Source organism: Varanus komodoensis, unplaced genomic scaffold, assembly GCF_004798865.1.
Source record: "Varanus komodoensis strain SLA01 unplaced genomic scaffold, ASM479886v1 scaffold50, whole genome shotgun sequence".
Taxonomy (NCBI): Eukaryota; Metazoa; Chordata; class Lepidosauria; order Squamata; family Varanidae; genus Varanus; species Varanus komodoensis.
In genome coordinates this window covers 1130189-1150324 of record NW_025336088.1, presented here as the reverse complement: position 1 = coordinate 1150324, position 20136 = coordinate 1130189, and the positions used below count along the sequence as shown (strand labels likewise).

Genomic DNA, 20136 nt, shown 5'->3' with positions numbered 1-20136 from the left:
TTGACTTCAGAGGCTTACTGCAGCCCACAGAAGACAGTAGTAACAGCATGCTTATTTTGTTCTACCTGCTTGTTTCTTGCCAGAGAGGAGAGACTGATGAAGGAACATGGATTGTTGTACCCCATTTCCACCACACCACTTTAACTCATACTGCTGTATGATCCTAACATTTGCACATGGTGTTACAGATAATGTCTGCTGATTGTTCTTTCTACTTTTTTCTCCTCAGGCTGCTGTCCGATCAGGAATTGGTTACTTTTGCTACTTTATTTATATATTAATTTCATTTTTATATTGCCCAGTTGCTGAAGTTCTCTGGGTGATTAACAAAAATTAAACATACAAACAACAAAAAATTAACATAAAGCAACAACTATAACCATTCTAACTGAATCAGTATAGAGGCCTAGCAGTGGTACAGGATATAATGCAATATTAAAATTAAAGCAAAAATGTTAAACTGTTAAAATACTGGGAAAATAAAAGGGGTTACACATGGCACTGAAAAGAATGCAGAGTTGGTGCCAGGTGTACTTTGGAGAGCTCATTCCGTAATTGCACTGACATCAAAGGCTGTCCTGTATTCTTACAAGCCATGCTCTTTAGGAAGGTTCCGTCTGCTTCAGGTGCAACACCGTCCCACCCCATTTAACCAGGCTCCTTCATCATTGGAATCTTCCTGGCACAGTCATAACATATGTGTAGCAGTGGCCACAGACCTATAGAGACACTCTGCACCTGCTGCCTGTTTGGTCATTGTCTAGGGCAACGGACATCATAGAGAAACCCCAGGGAACTGAATGACAACTATGCCCCCTGTCACCTGGTGCCTTTACACTATTGTTGCTCAATAAAGATGACTGACATCTGAATCTGTCATTGAATTGAGTAATCTTTACTAGGTTTGGCTGAGGAAAGATCCACTAGAGTAGCATTTCTCAACCTGCGTCCTTCCAGAGGCTGTAAATTGGAATTCCTGTTGTTCCTATCCGTTGACCATGTTGGCTGCAGCTGATAGAAGTGGTGGTACGAAGTCTAGAGGAACACAAAGTGTGGAAGCCTGTATCAGAATGCATTGTCTGCTGCTGGAGCCTAAGGACAACTTGGGGGAAAAGAACCAATGGTGCAAGGCCTGACTGTGGTTGGTAGCCTGATCTCAAGTCCCTGAAGATCTCACTACAAAGAGTTCGGCAAGCACAAGAAAGGGAGTAGTTAGTGTTGTCAAATTCACCTCCCAACAAGACAAAGGGCAGGGTAGTTGCACCTATACAACACAAGACCCAAGGAAAAGGGATATAAAATTACATGGGTGTGTATGAATTTTGGGGAATCTGGGGCTATCTGTGCAGCAGTCCTATGTTGGCATTGGAGACTCAAATTCTTTCCCGTTACTCCTGATAACACAAGGCCTGAACCAAAGACTTACATAGCTGCACAATCTCATGCTTACATTTCATAAGGAGTCTTCCCTGCCAGCTTGTGGGATCTCTGGGGCATCCTGACCATGGGCATCTGCCACAAATGGGATCTGGTGCCTTAGAATAACTTTATGCAGCATTGTACATAATTCTGGGCACCCCTTCCAGTCACACAGAAGGCATCTCAGAACCTTATCAGATATTCATCAGCCATAGGAAGGGAAAATAATTCACTGCTACAACAAATACGATAGTACTCCAAATTATTTGAATTTCTGTTAGAGGACTGGGAGACAATGTGAAGATTTATCACATCCTTCTGGAAATCCCATTCCAAATTGCATAAGCTCACCAGTATCTTCTGAAGGATGAAGTTGCTGCCCTTGGCTTGTCTCTCCTGAAAACGTGGGCCTAGCAGAGTGTGGCGATCCTCAATGGCAACCCAATCCTGTAGGAAGCCATGCCTGCCTGCCTGCCGGCCGTGTAGGTGTCTGAGGTGTGATAATGTGAAAATGGGCATGCTGCATAACAAGCTTCATGGTCTACCTCCAATAGTGGAACGTGCAACTCCATCTCTGTGGTGTGTGTGAAGGAGGGATTAAACTTGGCTAGCTATACCTTCCCTTAAAGATCTTGGCCTATGGTATAAATGGGCCAGCAGCAGGAAATGTGTAGAGCACAAAGCAAGGTGGCTATTGGGAAGGGGTTGTAGAATGCTCCCTTCCCATATACCAACTCTCCACTAGAATTTTGATGGCAAGAAATAAGCAGTTTGGTCACTGCAGAGGCTTTCATAGGATAGCTTGCTTCCAGGCTAACTTTGACCTTTTAGTCTCTAAAAATGGCTGCTGCCAAAATTTAGAAGCAAACTACCAATTTTGAGAGTGGCAAGAACATGGCCTGATAGGGGAATCTTTGGGGTGGAAAGCAGCCATTGGAGCACCCAAAGTTGCTTAGTCCCAGTGATAAGATTATTGCACAGCCTATGACCTATTGGCTGGCCAGCTATATTTTCCCTTGCAGGATAGTGGGATGGTGGTGGGGTTTATGGCAAGAGAGTAACAGAGGGAAGTAGATGATTGAGTACCTCACAGATACATCTTGGAGGACTCTGGCTGGGGGCAGAGCTTCATTCTTACTTAGCAACTGCCTCTGGGCATCTGTTGTTCCTTGTTCTTTGCTTGACTGAAGTCAGTGACATTCTCCTGATTGCCTCACTTGGTGATCACCTTAGGTTACTTTCATAGCATTAATGACTATTCTGGGCCGTGCTTATTCAGGGGTACTGGATGGCTGGAAGTTGTGCCTTCCTTTTGCACAGATAACACATTAGAGATGGCCATACAATCTTCTGTCAAGTGGCTGGAATCATATGTAATATAAATTTATTTAAAATAAATCATGGTTTAATACATGAGGGAGTTTCTACATATGGAATTTAGTTTTAGCTTTATGCACATGAGACACAATGGCCAGAGTTTGGAGCATTGCATAGCTTTCTCTGAGCTACCTCATCTGTTCATTCCCTTGTGCTTAGATGCATAATGGAGCAAAATGGGAAAAGTGGATAGGACAAAGTTGTGCTTCCTCATAAAATACCAGGACCTGGGATCATCCAGTAAAATTTAATTTTTTATTTAAAAAAATTAAAATATTCACTGCACGTGAAAGTTGAAGCCAGTGCTTCCAGCAGAGTCCTATTGCTGTATCAAGTCTATGATAATGTCCCCTGAATCCTGGGGAAAAATCTTCCTTGTCCAAGACAGATCTCGTTATGTTCAGCCACAATGGTGAGGTGGTGGCCTCTCCACTAGAGATTCCTTCATTCCTCTTGGCCTGATGGGTTTGCGATATTTGCACTGGATCCAGATCCTGTACATGGTGATCTGTTTTCCTCTATTCACCTGGAGGCGACGGTCCACAATATTCTGAACTTTCTCCAGGCCAGCAGTAGAGAAGAGTAAATCCAATTCATCTAATAGAAAAAGGAAACAATTTTGTTTGTCAGTATTTATAAAACAGTTTATAATTAAGACAGTACGCTACATAATTGTAAGGACAAAGAACATCAATAAAACCAACAAAAATGCTCTAGATAAATAAACATTTATAAAAAGATTCCAAGGGTAAAAAGTCTTAAGATAAGACAAGCAGCAAAGAGATAAACCTCTCTTGAAAGACTGTTCCGAATCTTGGCCACCACCCCAGAAAAGGCTCTGTCAAAAACTGCCATATTTTTGATGGAGATGAACCTGAAGCAGGACCTCAGTAGCTAAATGAATCTTCAGGCAGGTTCACATGAAGGTGGTTGAGAGAATCTGGTCACACCCTAACCAGTCATTTCAAATGAAAACCTGAGAACAAACTATCAATTAGTGATACTGGTTCAAAATTCTTATAATAGGATCTGACTAATTGGCTCCAATTTGAATTCTGGCTGTGATAAATTCATCTTTTCTCTGGAAGGGAAAGAAAAACTAGAAATCATTCTAGTCTAACCTTTTATTGCAGGCCTCCACTTCTCCAACCCCAATCACCCTTACACCATCCAGACAGCAGTGAGGCTGCACCACTTGACAACTCACTCTTGCAATATAAAACTGGGTTGCTTGTTCTGTGTCTGACAGATGATCAGTGGGTTGTTCACCCACTCCTATGTCCTCCTGCAGATATCCCAGGGAACCCCATGGCAGGATTGACTTGTCTTCCTCTCCCCACTTCCATCATAAGATGTTTTTGACAGCTGTCAAAAAGCAAGCTCTCAAGTCAAACCAAATTTGCAAGTAGTCTTTACACTCCCTTTACAGCAATATCTTCTTTCTTTGGCAAGGTCAGGACGGTTAACTGTCCTAAGACAAAGAAACAGAGCAAGTCAGAAGGGGTCTCTCGGGCCATCTAGTCTGACCCCCGGCTTCAGCCAGCTCTGCTCATGACATGCCCACCATGTGCATATCTAGCCTATCTTTGAACAACCTCACCAATGGGGCTTTAACCACCTTCCATGGAAGCCCATTCCACACCCTCGGGGTCCGAACTGTCAGGAAGTACTTCCTGGCATCTAAATTGAACCTTAGTTGTTAAAAGTCTGGTTCTTTTAAAAAAGCTTTTCAACAGGGATCTCAATGGATTGTTTATAGGAACATATTCATTAAAAAAGGTGGATTTTTGCCAAACCCCACCCCATTAAAGGAACTGGCATTTCAGCAGAGAATTGCCAAAACTAACAGCTTCCTTTAAAAGGAGTGGCTTTTCCATGTTCCTGAGCACCTAGAATCTCAAGAACAAATGGAAAAGTAAGAGAACTCTTAAGGCAGTGTAGTTAAAATAGAAAAGGAAGGGTACAAAGGGGATGTAAATCCTACCATCCCCTTTTCACAAGCAATGATCATTTGTGTTTGGTTTGACAGCTCACTTTTTGACAGCTGTCAAAGCAAATGAAAGTGGGAAAGACTACTGGGAACTTCTTGGTTCACACCTACTGCATGCTGACAGCAGGTTCTTCCCTGGAGATTGTCCAAGCTGCCCATTTTCAGACTTCTGCAACTTGCAGAACTTGCAAAAGACTGGAAAATCTTTTAAAATAATGTGCGCAAATACTTGTACACATTAGGGGATCACTCCCAAATTAAAAATTATCTTGGCAACCCCAAAAAGCCCAACCAAGGTGCCATTTGGGGACTCTGAACGGATTATCAAAACAAATTGTAATAACCATCTGTCAAGCATGACTTCATGATGTCCAAAGTGAAGAGGGGGAAGTGTAAAAAAGCTGCAGCAAGCTGAAACAGTTCACAACTCCAGAAGGGAGGACAGCAAGCTCAGGCTAGCTAACACCAAGAGTTGATTGGGCATCTGGGGGCAGCTGGCACTGGTGGGTGTCCAGGCAAGACTGGTAAGAGCAGTAAGGGGGTTTTGCTATTTGGCAACTCAATATGAGTGCAAAAAGCCATGGGTTATCAGAGTGGCTTGTTGCTCTCAAGCAAGCCTCCCTGCAGGAATTGCTCTGGGTTCATGCAACAGGACAAACCACTTTGGATTATCACCCACGATGGGTTGTCATGTCGTGCAAACCCAACCAGTGTGCCAATGGTGAAGTAAAATGCGAGATCTTAGAGCAAGACAGCAAAACAGAAACAACTAGGGCTCCTTTATGAGTGTATCCCCTCATAAAATGTTAATAAAAACAAAGAATAAGTGCATGCACTGGTTTGGGGGAAAGCAATGGTTAGCAGTAACCGAAGTATGCATAGATGCAAACTATGTTTACAAAGCCATGGAACATGCCAGCCTGCAGCAGTTTTCCAATAGCCAAATTGTTTTTCCAACTGTAATATTTGAATCTGTAAACCAGTATTTAAATCATGGCTAAGCAATACAGTGCTCACCAATACCAATGTACCCCCAGATACCTTTCTTCATGCCTACTGAAGATTCCTACCCATCCCACTTTATCACATTTTCTAACTGGCAGCTGGGACTGCTCCGAAATAAGTTTCTCTTGTTCTGTTTAGTGTTTTAGGACTCAAATCCCACTTTTTCCTTGTACTCAGCCTTTTGGCCATGCCACTCAAGTGAGCTATATTTTGTGGAGGTGCCCAGGTGGTCCTTAATTGACAAATGTGCCGACAGCCCAAAAAGGTTGCCTGCATCTAACTCAAATTAAAATATTTGTGCTTCCTTACTTACCATCTTCTTTCTGAGATTTGGATATTTTTGTTATCCTGCCTTTAGGATTTTGTTCTTCTTGAATGACAAAAAATAGCATTTCTCATGGCAGGAGGAAGCACACCACAGCTCCACGTGTATATAAAAGCGATATCAGAAATGGTTTGAAACAGATTATCTACCTGTTTTTTCCCTGCAATCAACAGTCACTTTTAATAAAGTATCACTTCCTACCCACTGCCCTCCTATGTCCCTGGCTCAGTCACAGAGCATCTGCTGTGCATACAGAAGGTCTCAGGTCATCTCCAGGTAAGCCTGGAAAAGCCCTGCCTGAATCCCTGGAGAGCTACAGCCGCTGCCAGTGATTTTCAACAGTCCTGGGCTAGCTGGACCAATGGTTTGACTCGGTATGAGGTAACTTCCTCTGTTCCAAGAAGTTTCAGTTTTCCAAACAGTTGCCTCTTGTTGGCAAGCAGAATCTAAGCCTCGACAGCCTGTGGTTGGAGCTGGAAATCCATTACCTTGTGTAAAGAAATAAACTCTGGTGCCATCTCCTCTCACATAGAAGTTATCAGCCAAACACTGACCTGGAAGAGAGGAATGAGAATTCTGAGTACTGTTCAGCTTCTTCAAACGGCTGCTTCTCCCAAAAGGGAGTGGTATTGATCACCAATTCACAGTCATAAGGCTGCAACAAGATGGGTTTGCGTGTTTTCCTTTCGTTAATAGGCATGCAGCTGGGGAGGATGGGGTGCAATTCAGCAAGTGCTCAAGTGTTTCCAAGCTTGAAACAGGTCAAGAAACTTGGCAGAATATATGCAGAGGCTGGTCTCTCTGGCTGAGGTAATCTGACAAACCCAGCAGTTTACTCCCCTATTCCACTGCCCCACAAGCACTTCCTTTCTTCCAACTGAACCGGAAAATACAGGTTTTTCCACTGTCTCCTTTTCAGTCATCTTTATCTCCCTTTTTCTTTCCGTGACATACAGAAGCAAGTTGCATACAACATGCTATTAAACAACCCTCCAATAGTATTTGTTTTCTTGTTCCTTGTCACCATCTGGAACTCAGTTGTGCACTTTCTATTGTACTAAAATGTACTCCTCACAAAATATCTGAAAACAATCTGACCTGGTTATCTCCTCCTTCCACTGCTTGGGCAAAAAATCAATACTGGTGTTTATCCCATATAAAAACAAGTCCTTTGCATGGCCCCAAAAGATGCAGAAAAACATTTTGTATCATTCACTTCCATATGCACACATACATACATTCAGCAGCTTTTGTCCTTTTGGTCACAGAGGAGACAGAGACCCTTCACTCCAGTGCCTTCTAAAATCTCTCTTGGTGTCCAATTTCCCAGTTGAAGGCTAGAAGCTTCTTGCAAGAAAAATAACTGAAATGCAGAGGAAGTGCGTCATCGCCCCATCCCTACCATACCTTGCTTAAAGCGGAGCTGGGCTAGATCATAACGTCCATAATCTCGTAACAAAATAATTCCACCAGGCTTTAAAAGCTGGCTAAGTCTGATGATAATACCCTGCATTCTGAGGAAAAGATTGAGAAAGAAAACAAACAGCAGCTATTGAGGTATGCCAGTAGCTCAGTATAACTAGATGAAGCCAAGAAAAAATATGGCTCACAATCATTTCTACTGCCCACTTTCATAATAGACAGCCCTTGCTTTCACAAATCCTCTTGATCTGCTGTCGTTCCTTGTCTGTCATGAAAATGCAATTTTGCATCAGTCTCTATCTCCCTGGGCACACTGCTGTCTATGTTAGGCAAACACACCCAACTAAAGGTTACATACTTTTCCGGAAGAATGGCTGAAAGGACAAAGATGAGAACCACCACATCAAGAGTCTCATCCGGTATTGGAAACGGCATCTGAGTCTCACACAGGTCATGAACGAAGGCAAAGCAGCGAGATGTATCATATTCTGGATGAGCCTGCAGGTTCACACAATTATCCTTCTTACAGTAGTTTTTTATTTCACCCTCACCACAATCCTGTGGACTGGATTAAGCCAAAGAGATTGATACTTGCCAATCTCCCCCAGTCAGCTTCATGGCTGAATAGTGGTTTGATCTATGTCCAAAACTATCGCTCATTGGACCCACCTTGACCCAAATTTCTGCAGCAGAGCACTAGGAATACTTCTGCTTAAAATAAGGGATGCCTCACAGAAATCAATTGCCTCACAGAAATCAATTCTATGTAAGAAACTGCAGAAAGCCCACATGTATAGTGACCTTAAGTGAAGGGAAACATTGCCTATTGCTTTTGTTTTCATATTGCACCTGAGGCAGGAAATTCATCCCCTCTCATTAGAGGGCCAATGCTCAGCATTGGATGCTGCCAATGCCAAGCTCATGATGGGCCACAAGTCCAGACTCCTACCTGGCAGGACCTACAGAGAAGACAGACAGAGGGGAGGAGCCTCTAGGAAGTAAGTAAATTTTCCTCCTTTGCATGACTGATGGCTTACTTCATAATTATCTATTGTGTGGACCAATGCTTTAGACTCAATTTTAGCCAATGGTTTCACCACTCCAGTTGTAAAGCCAAAGTTCTGTACTAAGTTTTTATGGTGGCAGTGGGATGTTAGGGTAGAATTTCACACCTCTTGACATTGGCAACAGAAATGTGTTAAGTGCTTCATACTTTCAAGGACACAATGGTATTTTACATTTTCTAGCCAAGAAGCTTAGACAGCCTCTGAATGGTTTGGGTTTCTTACCTGGACAAGCTCTATTGCTGTAGTTGAGAAGTCACAGCAATATACAAATAAGCCTGGATCACTGAAATGAACCAGAGAAGAATGGTAAGGGACCCAAGAACAACGGAGAAGTCATGCTGGATCAAGCCAAGAGTCCAGTTAGGCCAGTATTGTGTTCACACAGTACCATCAGCTATCAACCAATTTAGAATGATAAATAGCTATAGCAGAATTTTAAGAGCAAGCAGGATAACAAAGAGAGAAAGGCCACGTGTAAAAATGGTAACAGAACTGGATGATGACAAGACAAGCTGCGACTTCACAGCAACAAATCACACTTCAAGCAGGAATAACAACTTTTGATTTCCAGATACTGTCCCCTTGACTGGATGGCAGCAGAGGCAAATCAGGCAGAACTGAAATCAAACAGTCATAAAATCTGGTGACCAGAAACACAGCAGAGACTCTTTGGAGTCTACTGGTTGTTGCAAGTATAAATTGGGAAATACAATTGATTATGGTGGAAGCTCACAGCTGTCCCTTGAGTAGTTCCCATAGCTTGTGCTCACCTTAATTCACAGAGCTGTAATAAGGACAAGTAAAAACTATGCATTTTTAAAAATACCAATATTTCAGGAAAAGAAAATCAGCTGGCACAGGACTGTACCACTTCACCATGCATCTTAGTGATTTCCAAATGTCTGCCCATGCAAAATGGGGAATAGACTGAGATATAGGCAGAACATTTTTGCCATGGTGGAAGATTCAGATAAGTTCAGTTTACTGGACTCCCACTGTAAGCAACATAAATCAGGACCATACTTGATACCAAGGCTGCAATCCTATACATGTTTACCTAGGAATAAGCCGCATTAAGTTTAATGGGACTTCTGAGCAAACATATATAGGCTTACAATCTATTTCTCACACCAAACAAAAGCGAAAAGCAAACAAAATCCATGTTATTTATTTGTAAACTCACAATTGCAATCCGTCTTACTTGTTAGTCTGGAGAATGGGGAAAACTGTGTTTCCTGCACCACACCCCACCTGTCAACAAAGCAAACAAGCAGTTAATATTCGCAGCTAAGAAAATAAGAAATTCTCATAACAGATGTGTTTATTTTAAGTGCCCAAAAGACTTTTTGCTCATTTTGTTAAACTAATATGGTTACCCCCTTGAAAGAATTCATATTGTATATGCTTGTTTCACAACAGCTTCCTACAAATAGAATCTCCTTTTAAGTCCCCCTTTATTGCCAGACCAAATATATCATCTTCTTAGTCAGCAACTAGCTTTTTATAAGATGGCAGCCCTAAAAAAAGACAAATGTGGCAGACAAGGGGCCCACAGCACTCTCAAGTTCCATGGGAACTCAGTGCTCTTTCTGTGCATGCTAGCTGCCTTTTCAGGGAGGCGGTGGCAATCACACAGTATCCCCCAGAGACTATGTTTGGCCCAGTGGCAGCCAGTTTGCAAATCCTGTAGCTTTTCTTTGCTCATATTGAAATGATCACATCTCAAAATGCAATATTCATCAGTGTATCTAACTGAAAGGCAACATGACACATGAGGAGAAACTTTGCTTGATATGATGCATGTTTAGGAAATGTATACTGTCTAACATAATTAGATTCAAAGAAGCATTGTATGGTCATTAGCTCCACTGGAGGTTACTAACCATGAAAGCACAGATGCACAACATTTATGTTCACAATTAGTATCTTTCCAATAACTATCAGGTGCAAAGTAACACAGGATGAACTTCACCATCACACTGTGCCTGTAAATGTCCCTGGAGACATCTGGTTGGCCACTGCATGGTGGTCCTTAGGTTCTGATTTACCGTGCTGTACCTCTAGTATTCGGTAGGTAGCAGATGAGCCTGGGAAGTCACCATCTCTTAGCTTTTGTTCCTCCAGCTTCTGTAATGCCATTTCATCTGATATATGCAACTGGTGAATGCTGTTACAGCTGTTTGTTCCAGAGTCCACATGCTCTGACACCCCAGTCTCCACCGAATGAAGTCCTGAGTTTTTGGTGTTTCCTACAGCATCCTCAGGGACAAGTATGCCAACCTGACTGTCACACTGTTTTGAAGCCAGTTCAGGAAATTCAGTGAAAAGCCAGTGTCGGTCTTTGAAAAAACCATTTTCGTGGGTTTTGTAGAAGTCGTTCCAGTACTTGTTGGCATTTTTCTCATAAGCATCTGGAAAGATGGTGATGGCATACAAGTGAACTAAAGTCAGCTCCAACGTCTTTGCAAGAGAGTGGTCTCATCAGCCACAAATAGAATGTAGCAGTTAGAACAGTATAACTTAAACTTAGAACTCATGGCTTTCTTAACTGAATATGCTGCCCCTGCAAATGGTTACCTATTCCTATTTGACTTCTTGTCCTGCCCCTGCTCTGAATCTTTCCTCTTTTGGCAACATCCTGTTTGAAATTACCTCCTCCATTGTGTGCTAGCCTGACTTACATATAAACAGGATACAGGTCTGATTTTAACATTGCAAGAAGTGTGTGGGTGTGGAGAGACAAATTCTTTACTTTCCAGGGAGTTCAAGTAAATGCATCATTCCAGGTACTTCACTTTCTGATTAGCTCACCTCTGATACCAGAGCTAAACTGGAGGATATAGATGTTTGGGCAACAGAGACACCAGGGAAGGTTCAACACTCCTTAGCCTTGCATCTTTTTTGATTTTAAGATCAGCTTCTTCACATTTTATGCATGAACACAGCAAACAAATGAGGCTACCATCATCACAAGTTTGGAACATACAGGTGGCTCTACAAAAGCACTTAGCTAACATCTGTGTATTAGGCTTAGTCTCAGTTTCCTGGGGTTGTCAGAAACTTATTGCCAGAAATCTGATGACTGAAGGAGGGAAAGTTAAAATTTCTTATTTACTATCCCTTCAACTCTTCACAGGAAATCATTGCCTGCCCTTACCCAGGGGAATCACCTGGATTTCATACTTGAAAGCTAACATGCCAATGGAAACGTTAGGTTAATTTTTTTCCCAGTGCAGGAGTGCTTTCAAAAGATCTATCTGCAAGTTCTGGGATGGTACACCATGTATGAAGACTATTATTATGCATCTTTAAACTGATTATCACATCATAACTAACTCAGATATCAAAGAACATGAATCAGAACAGGAGCATGCACTCTGTGTTCCTAATACAAATTCATATATATGAGCAATGGCTAAACTGTGAGTAGGAGCCAGGAAAGACAGGCACTAATTTGCTTCATTTCACTGAGGCTAAATCAAAACTAATTTTCTCTGGACTGAGGCCCAAATGCTATCACTGATAGGAGAGATGGGCCTAGGTTGCACACTGGAACACCTTGGAATACCTCGCTGATCTTGCGGTATCAACTGTATACTGTTCTCTTGGACCTTTGCTTCTGCAGCAGCTTCCTGCTCTTCAGTCCACTCCACATTATCCCTGCAAGAAGGGAAGCAATATTAATCAAGATTAGGGAATCCTACATATCAACAGCCACTTGTTCAGAGCCAGTTTTGCACACAGGTACCAAAAACAAACTGCTCTTATATAATCATACCCAAGCAAACCGTGTTGTTTTAGGAAAATTAAAATGAAAACACACAGGCTTTGGGCATGTGGTAGGGAAAGAAAAGTAGCAGTTTCTCAATTGAAGAGCAAGAGGTAGAACCAAAAGCAAACAGTTCAACAATGTGAATCAAAGTAGCATTGTGGCTAAAACTAAACTCACTTAATGAAAAGATGTCTCCATATGCCCATGTGTTTCCTTCCTCCAAGATGCTCTTCATACACCACCTCTTCCATGAAGCATTAGATGGAAGCCCTTAGTCGTCCTCATCACCCAGACGAAGCAGAGATCGTTTTCTCCGAGCGAGTCCAAACTCGGAGAAAACGATCTCTTTGCGAGTAAGCAGCCGCATGGAGAGGTGCCGGCTTACTCGCAAGGAGATCGGCTTGGATTCGCTCGGCGAAAAATCCCGCGAAAGACTGAAGCAGAACGCTGAACCGCGACTTCACGGGTACACCTAATTTGTTCAGGATTGGTGGGGTTTTAATGTTTGTAAACCACCCAGAGAGCCCTCTAGGCTATTGGGGTGGTATATAAATGCAATAATAAATGAATGAATTCAACTCCCCTTTTGTCAAATTTTAGCCAGCAAACTCCATGGGGCAGGAGGCCACCTTCTTAATTTGATGGTACTGACTTAATTCGTTCGAAGTCAGGGGTCCACTTGAAGAACAGGGTTTGGTGGAGAACGAAAGGGAACGGGCCTGTTTGCTCTGGCTGGATCAAACTGCGGAGCAGCCGAAACGGGCTGGAAAGGGAATGCAGAAGACCCGGGGCACGATTGTTAGGAGAAGGCGCACCACAATCCCGTCCTTTCCCTTACCAGGCGTTGTGCTGGAAAAGGCGAGTCGGGTCGGTGAGAAAGCGTGTCCCGAACGGTTTCCTTTTCTTTCCCTGGTCGCTGAGCGCCGCCATGGAAAACCAGGAGGCGGGACCAACCGGACCCGGAAGGAGAGGTCACGGAAGCGCTGACGTAACCCCTCTTCCGGCAGCCGCGGAAGCTTCTGACAGGCTCCCTGAAAGAGGGCACGCGCGTGCGCAGCAGAAGGGCCCGCCAAGCGCGCTCCCTGCGGACGAGTGAGAGAGCAGGGCGGGTCTGTTCTCCCATCATGCTGTCAAAAAATAGAGGCTCCGGTTTCGGTAGCGGTCTTTTCTCCCAGTGAGGAAGACGAAAGAGCTGCCCATAAAAATTGATGGAGTAATACATCGAATTGTATAGCAAGGGGGTGGGGGAAGGAGTAGTTTCAGAAGTAGCGGAAAAGGCAGATATTTCACACGATACGGGTTGTTATATTTTCAAAGGATTTAAGCATTTTAAAATGCCACATTTCTGCATTCAAGTTTTCTTGCAAACGCAAGGCTTCTGCATGCAGCTGTCCTCTGCCTGTGATTGAGGGGGAGCGTTGAGGGAGCAATTGACTTAAACGGACCTTTGCCGCAATCTGAGGGGTGTTCTGTCTGAGGATTTTTAGCTGCAAATATCAAACGATAGCCTGCATATTAGCAGTGGACTACATTCCAGGGTTGCTCCATAGTAGCCTGACCCCCAGCGTCTATTAAACTAAATTAGACTGCCACAGCTTGCAAAAACTCCTACCCTGATGCTTTACTGTGCAAACTCGGGGAAAGTTCCCATAGCCTTCAGAATGGGAATAAATAATGCATCTGCTTTGGTCAGATGATGTTTTAAAAGTTTTCAAGCCTATATATCGACAGAGATACTACAGAGACGCTGAGTTGGAAAAAGCATGAACGCGGCTGAGCGGACGTGCTGGTGCCCGATCACAACAGCCAAATCTTGATTTCTCCATTGGTCTTCAGGTGTCTCTTTTCCTTCCGCTCGGGGGGGGGGGGGGGGATGTCAAAATGGCTTCTCCAGGCGTCAATCCGGGAATTCCCGGTCTATGCAGCGAGATGTGTCAGTCTGCTGTTATCTCTGAATTCCTTGAGTGAAGGAGTTAAACCATGTGACCAAAGATCACAGCGAACACGTGCATAGGTGGTCTGAGTTGTGGGATCCCACACTATGCAATCCAGTAAGATTTGTGTGCAATATTTTTGAGAAGCTCCATTAAATTCAATGAGACATTCCCAGATAAGTATGTGTACTAATGAGTAGGACTGCACTGCAACAATTGGACCGTTCTTTGCAGAAAAAGGTGGCTCTCCCCTTTATTTCAAATGCTTTCAGTTTCTATTCTGGGGTTCTAATTTCTGGAAATCCTAACACTGACATCATACATGCTGCATTCAGCAGCCATTGAACGCATTGTTCTAAGAAGTCCTGCTGACCAGACAATTTTAAACTTACTATTCTTTTAATATACAGTATTGGGTTGTTGTTTTTTTTCAATCTGCTTTAGCTTTTTAATTGTTCACCTGACCAGAATCTGCCTAGACAAAGAGGGTTCATTAAATATTGTAGACAAATTAAAATTTATTAATAAATTAAATAATAATTTGCTGTTTTTTTATGATGTCCCAAGTCAGCTGTGTGAGGAAACCACCTAAGGCTTGTGCATGAGAGTATGACCTGTCTCTTAAGGACACCCCATTTGTAAATAGGAATTTATGGGCAGGAAATGAGTATGTTTGATTATCATGTGTATTTATTCCCTGATCATTAATTTAAACTTCCTTGTCTTGTCGTTTATGCACACCCTAGCATTTCTCACCCCCACCCCCGTCCCTGTGTGTGTGTAAAAGATAAAGAAATGTGCAGGTATTCTTGTGAAGAACTATAGTAGGCAGTTTTCTCCACCATGCCTTTTTTTGGGTGGTGGTGGGGAGGGGGGGATCCAGTTCTTGCTTTTCTTCCTTCAGTTGTGTCTTAGTTATTCATGTCAGTCTTGTGTGTGGTGTGGGTTACCAGTTGATAGGTGTGAAAGGATGATTTGAAACAAGTGAGTAGCAAGATTTAAAAGGTTACAAAATTACTTGGCCTAACGGAGGGGAGGAGCTAAGATCAGGTAGCACAAAGTGTGGGAAAACAGACATGTGGGCAGGAGGTCCAAGTACTTCCTGATTGTTTATTGACAAGCTTGGCAGAACAAAATGAGCCTATTGTAGTTCACTGGAGGCAGGGGCTGGATTGGGAAGAAGGGCCGGTATTGGAACAGCGCAGAGTAGGCGGGCGGAAAGAGTGTAAACTCCCGGTACCCCAGCCAATGAGGGGAGAGGAGGAGGGAGAAGCGGCTGGGGGCAGGGTATAAAAAGGGGATGTGAACATGTGCTCAGGTGAACAGGAAAATGAGAAGGAAACCATTTTTTTCTGTTTCCTTCATTGCAATAAAGTTTTAAAAAGAACTCTCTGCATGCTTTGGATATTTTTCTCTTCCAGCGGAAAGGAAAGAGTGATCTTAACACAGTTGTCCCTTTTCATGAACTTCCTTCACATTTTTCACCAACAGATCCTGCCATTTCTTAAGCTGGTGTCAGTGACACAAAAAGTGCCCTTTAAGTCTAGCATCACACAGGCTGGTCAATGTGTAAAGTTTGGCCTGGCACAATCTGTCAAGAAATCTATTTGCTACTAACAAGAAGTTTCATTTCACAAGGGGTTTCAAACTGAGGAATTATCCTATTGACAGTGATTGACTATGGAAACTGACTAACTTCATATTGATCAAGGGTATAAGGAGAGGTATAAAGCTACAGCGCTTATGACTGTCAGTAGGTATGCATTTGGCCTTAGGATTTCATTAGAGAGATTAAAATCCTGATTGAGGCCCTATTGAGACCCTAACAGACTCCAAGCTGGTGTTGGGTGTCAGTGTGAGAGAAGGAAAATTACTGTTACTAAGCAGAAGAATGCTGGATTGCTAAAAACCAGAGCAAAAGACCCTTATAAGGCCAAAGGCCAGAGTAAGGAGCTGTATAAAGAGATTTGTAAATAGGATGTAGAAAAAAATAGGTTTAAATTGGTTACTGATGTAAACAATTAAAGGTGGGCTAATAGTATATGGTATGGCTGAGTTTGAACACAAGAGAAATGGTAGAATAGTGCTTCTTACATCAAAGTTCTGAAGAACACGAGGAGTGGGGTTGAGGGGATTGGTCAACTTGTTACTTTGCAGAAGATAGTAGGTAATTGATTGCCTTTTACAGCTGGCCATTCTGTGGAAGGGAGGAGATAATGAGCTTGGAAGAAGGTTTGTTCTTCCTATCTCGTCCTCCCAGAAGTTTTAGGAGATAAGTGGTCACCAAGCAAGACCATTGCAAGGTCAAGATGACCTATTGAACTTATAGTAAGTAGTGCGCACACTTAATCGGTTTATGAATAACTGACACACCTCTCATAGGTAATGGGCTTATTAGCATGAACATGGGATTTATAAGCGGGAGGGGGAACATACCAAGGAGTAGTATGGTAGAGGTGGATGGAGAAGATTGTGACTTCTTAGTAACCCAGCCAGTGGGAGAAAAGAGGCAGGGTCTGCAAACCAGAAAAAGGGAATAAAAGGCAATGTCTTTTGTCAAAACAGCGTGCTACCTGTAAGGTGGGTGCCCGCTTTTGCAAGAACGTATTAAACTGGTACTTCTTGCTGCTTTGCTTCCCGCGTTGTCACTACTTGGAACTTAATTTCGTTCCTAACATCAGGTTGGAGGAGCAAGCTTTTTGAGATCAGCAGAACCAGCAGGTGAGAGGGTTTGGAAAAGTGGAAGGTCCATGTACCAGAATGTGAACAGAAGAGGTTGCTGCTGGCTAGATGTGGATGGAGGCTGTCTTGAGGCTGTGTTGGAAGAAGGCGTTCAAGAATAAGAGCTGCTGCTGTATTAGGCAGTTGATGGGCTCGACTTCTTGTGCAGCAGAGTTGATGCGGGTTTGTTACTTTGTGTGGTAGGAGCATCTCATGGCTGGTTTTAGGGTTGCTTTCAGGATAGGCCAGAGGTCCTCATGCAAGTCAGCTATGCTGGTGGCCAGGCCTCAATTCTCCAAGCAGTGAGTCAGAGTGTTGATCCTTAAGAGATGACGTCAGGCCTGAGAGGGAGGTGGAGGAAGGTTTTGCCAGATAGCTGCAGGAGGTTGAAGAACCAGGCCTGTCTGGGCCACCATGGTGTGATGAGAATGCAGTTAGTAGGGTCCTGGCAGATGTCCAGTGGTGGTGCATATGTAGATTGGGTGTCCTGCATGGGCCTGGAATTGGCAGGCCTTCGTCCCAGAGAGTGTGATGCTCTGGGTGTCTCCTTGCATGCCTGGTATTGGTTGGCATGTGCCGGGCTCAGGTAAGGCTGTTCCTGGTATCTGGAGTTGTGGGAGGCTTGGTGGTCTCAGTAAGAGTCTTGTAAGCATTCCTTCCTGCATCAGGGAGGTAGCAGCCAGTCAGCCCTTCGAACCCAGTTGGACAGTGGCAAGCAGGACCAGTATCTGCAGCAGCTGGACATTGCCTCACATAGAATTGGCAATGGTGCTCTGACATGTCTTGGTTCCAGGGTGATAGAAGATTCATGCTTTGGTATCAGGGCCGAAGCCTCCTGTATCTCTCCCACTGAGAGGCAGGTAGCTGGTGCACCCTGGAGTGTCAGTACCAAGGTGTTGCCAGGCAGTCTCAGTACCAGTGGGAGTTGAGGCTTGGGCTTGGGCTGTGGCTTGAAGTTGGGAAGTGCAAGGTGCCAGCAAGGGCATCTTCCCTTGGTGTTTGGTCTTGGCATGCTTACTGCAGACTGTTGTCTTTGATACGTCCATCTTCTTGGTGGCTTTTGCCTTTTGCACAAACTTCTTTGCTCAGTTGATTTTCAAGGTGTGGCTTAGAGTTGGTGGTATGGCTGTGGCTCGTGGCATGGAAGCAGCAGCTGGGGCTGCAGAGGTGGAGGTGTGTCCAGCTGGCAATGGGGAGTCTGTCCCACAAAGGGTCCTGCTCCACAGTTCACCCTTTAGGCAGGTGCCCACTCAAGACTAAGCCACCCCAAACACCTTTGCATTACAAAGGAGGGCAATATATTGTTGCTGGCAAAATTAACTTTCCTCTAGCTAACTGTTCCCCTCCATAGGGAACAGGGAGGTCTCAGTAGGGTGGCCAATGATATTAGCATCCCTCCTAACAGAATAGTACCAGGACTATGTCCCTGTGAGCTCCGTCTCCACTACAACACTGAAAAGGTCTGTCTATCCCCTTCTACAATAAAAGTGCAAACACAGAAACAGAATCAGAGCAAATCAGGAGGGGCCTCCTGGGCCATATAGTCTGACCCCCAGCTCCAGCTGGCGCCACTCATGACATGCCTAACAAATGACAGTGAATAGTACTTCCTGCTATTCCACAGTTGGTTTCATCTCCCTTTGGATTACTGGATTATCAGAATGTACTTTTTAAGTGGGGGCTGGATGGCCATGAATCAGCTGTGCTGTAGTCACGGATTTCCTGTATTAACTGTGGGATAGATTAGATTGGCTTTGAGATTGCTTCCAGCTCCACTAAAAAAGCACACATGCCGGATGTTGAAGAGATTGAGCCCTCTGTGTTATAAAAAATATTGTGGTGGGGTAGGGTAGGAAGGAGGAATAGGGAAGCTCTCTCAGATCCTTAGTTCTGCATGTGGAATCCTCAATTTTAAATTCAGTTTGTGCATGATTTAAACAAGTTTGGCAAAGCAACAACATGGGAGATAGCATGCTGTAGAAATACTTAAGAAAAGAAATTGTTTCTATTCACAAAATCTTGACACTCAAGACCAATTAATTTTTATCCTTCCTTTTCCTCCTTCTGCTGCCCCTTGAATGGAATTCAAAAACAGGAAAACCAAACTTCTAGTGTAGTTTTTTTTTTTTACTGTTTTAGCCCATGTGCAAAGGTGAAGCCTTGTATTTCCTGTTGCAGGAACTGTGACCCCGATACCAGCCCGAGACCATTTGGTGGAACATGCATGAAAAGGAGGATGCCATCCCAAGGGCATCTGGGGCTAATTTTTACTTTCTTTCTGCTTTCTGTCTGCCCTGCTCTGCTTATCTGCAGGAGTGGATGAACGGCAGCTGTTACGATAGAATTTGTTATCATACTCTCGGAGTTCTCGGGGTGTCAGGAGTTCCTGGCAGACATTCCATGACCATGAGTATGTAGAGAAGGTCTGGTAGAAGCTCGGGTTCCCTGTCTCTAGTCCAATGTCTCCACCTCGCACTCTCCGCCACAGCTTCAGTGACTTGTTGCGTTCCCGGAGAGCAATTGTCTTCCGGTAGGCATCAGTTGCTTTCTTCACCTGAGGAGGTGAGACAGAAGCTATCAGTGGGCAAGCAAGTGTAAGAGCAGCCACAAACGACAAAGGAAGTTTTATATACACCACCATTTAATCGAGACACATGGTTCGGAGATACAAGAAAGTGCACTGAGGAGCCTTGAGCTTGTAAACTGCCTCACTTCTCTGACACATCATAGTTATATTTGTTCATTTACTTGCATCAATGATATTTCACACTTTCAACATTCTTTGCTTCCAGGGCAGCAAATAAAGTGATTAAGGTACAATAGAATTAAGAAAAATAAGGCATGCAAAGAAGCACAATGAACTAAATCAGCAAAAGTCTGGTCAAATTGACTGTGAAAAACAAAATTGTTTTATGTTAAAAATGCTAAAATTAGCAGTTCTTTAAGCTTAGGGAATCAGGGGTGCCTGCCTGCCTTTTAAATTATAGTAATGAGGGTGTCATGAGCTGCGAGTTCCTCCTTAGTGCTTTCAAAAGCCATAGATCTTTTTCCTTGCAAAGCATTCTTTATTGCCCAAAAAGTACAAAACTCCCTGAATGAATCTC

General features: G+C 43.6%; 2 protein-coding genes across 13 annotated transcripts in view; both read right to left on the bottom strand.

Moving 5' to 3' along the window:
- Window positions 1-3032: 3032 nt before the first annotated feature.
- LOC123031790 (tRNA N(3)-methylcytidine methyltransferase METTL2-like) lies at window positions 3033-13323 on the bottom strand. Of its 5 annotated transcripts, none has more exons than XR_006416390.1 (10): window positions 13216-13323; window positions 12174-12265; window positions 10664-11016; window positions 9807-9856; window positions 8828-8888; window positions 7897-8036; window positions 7524-7630; window positions 6605-6670; window positions 4004-4267; window positions 3258-3393 (listed from the first exon to the last, which is right to left on the bottom strand). XR_006416390.1 is itself a non-coding variant. In XM_044447112.1 (9 exons), the coding sequence occupies exons 1-9, from the start codon at window positions 13305-13307 to the stop codon at window positions 3197-3199; spliced, it is 1158 nt and encodes a 385-aa protein (XP_044303047.1). In that variant the 5' UTR covers window positions 13308-13323; the 3' UTR covers window positions 3033-3196. The 5 variants fall into 5 exon arrangements, 3 of the variants coding, with proteins under 3 accessions (XP_044303047.1, XP_044303048.1, XP_044303045.1); XR_006416389.1 differs by having other exon boundaries at window positions 3286-3393; window positions 3918-4267; XM_044447112.1 differs by lacking the exon at window positions 4004-4267 and having other exon boundaries at window positions 3033-3393.
- Window positions 13324-19155: 5832 nt separating this feature from the next.
- Window positions 19156-20136, bottom strand: part of EFCAB13 (EF-hand calcium binding domain 13) — a 114670-nt gene continuing 113689 nt past the window's right edge. For all 8 annotated transcript variants that reach the window (XM_044447181.1, XM_044447183.1, XM_044447182.1 and 5 more), the window contains one exon: window positions 19156-19586. In XM_044447181.1, the coding sequence (XP_044303116.1) occupies window positions 19293-19586 (294 nt within the window). In that variant the 3' untranslated portion in view covers window positions 19156-19292. The remainder of the gene's footprint in view (window positions 19587-20136) is intronic.

Coding starts and splice junctions, on each gene's coding strand:
- LOC123031790 (XM_044447110.1), bottom strand. CDS start 13,307: ATGGCGGCGCTCAGCGACCAGGGAAAGAAAAGGAAACCGTTCGGGACA. Junction 8,037..8,827: donor CAGCAATAGAGCTTGTCCAG/GTAAGAAACCCA, acceptor GTGAACCTGCAG/GCTCATCCAGAATATGATAC. Junction 6,671..7,523: donor CCAGCTCCGCTTTAAGCAAG/GTATGGTAGGGA, acceptor CCTCTCTTCCAG/GTCAGTGTTTGGCTGATAAC.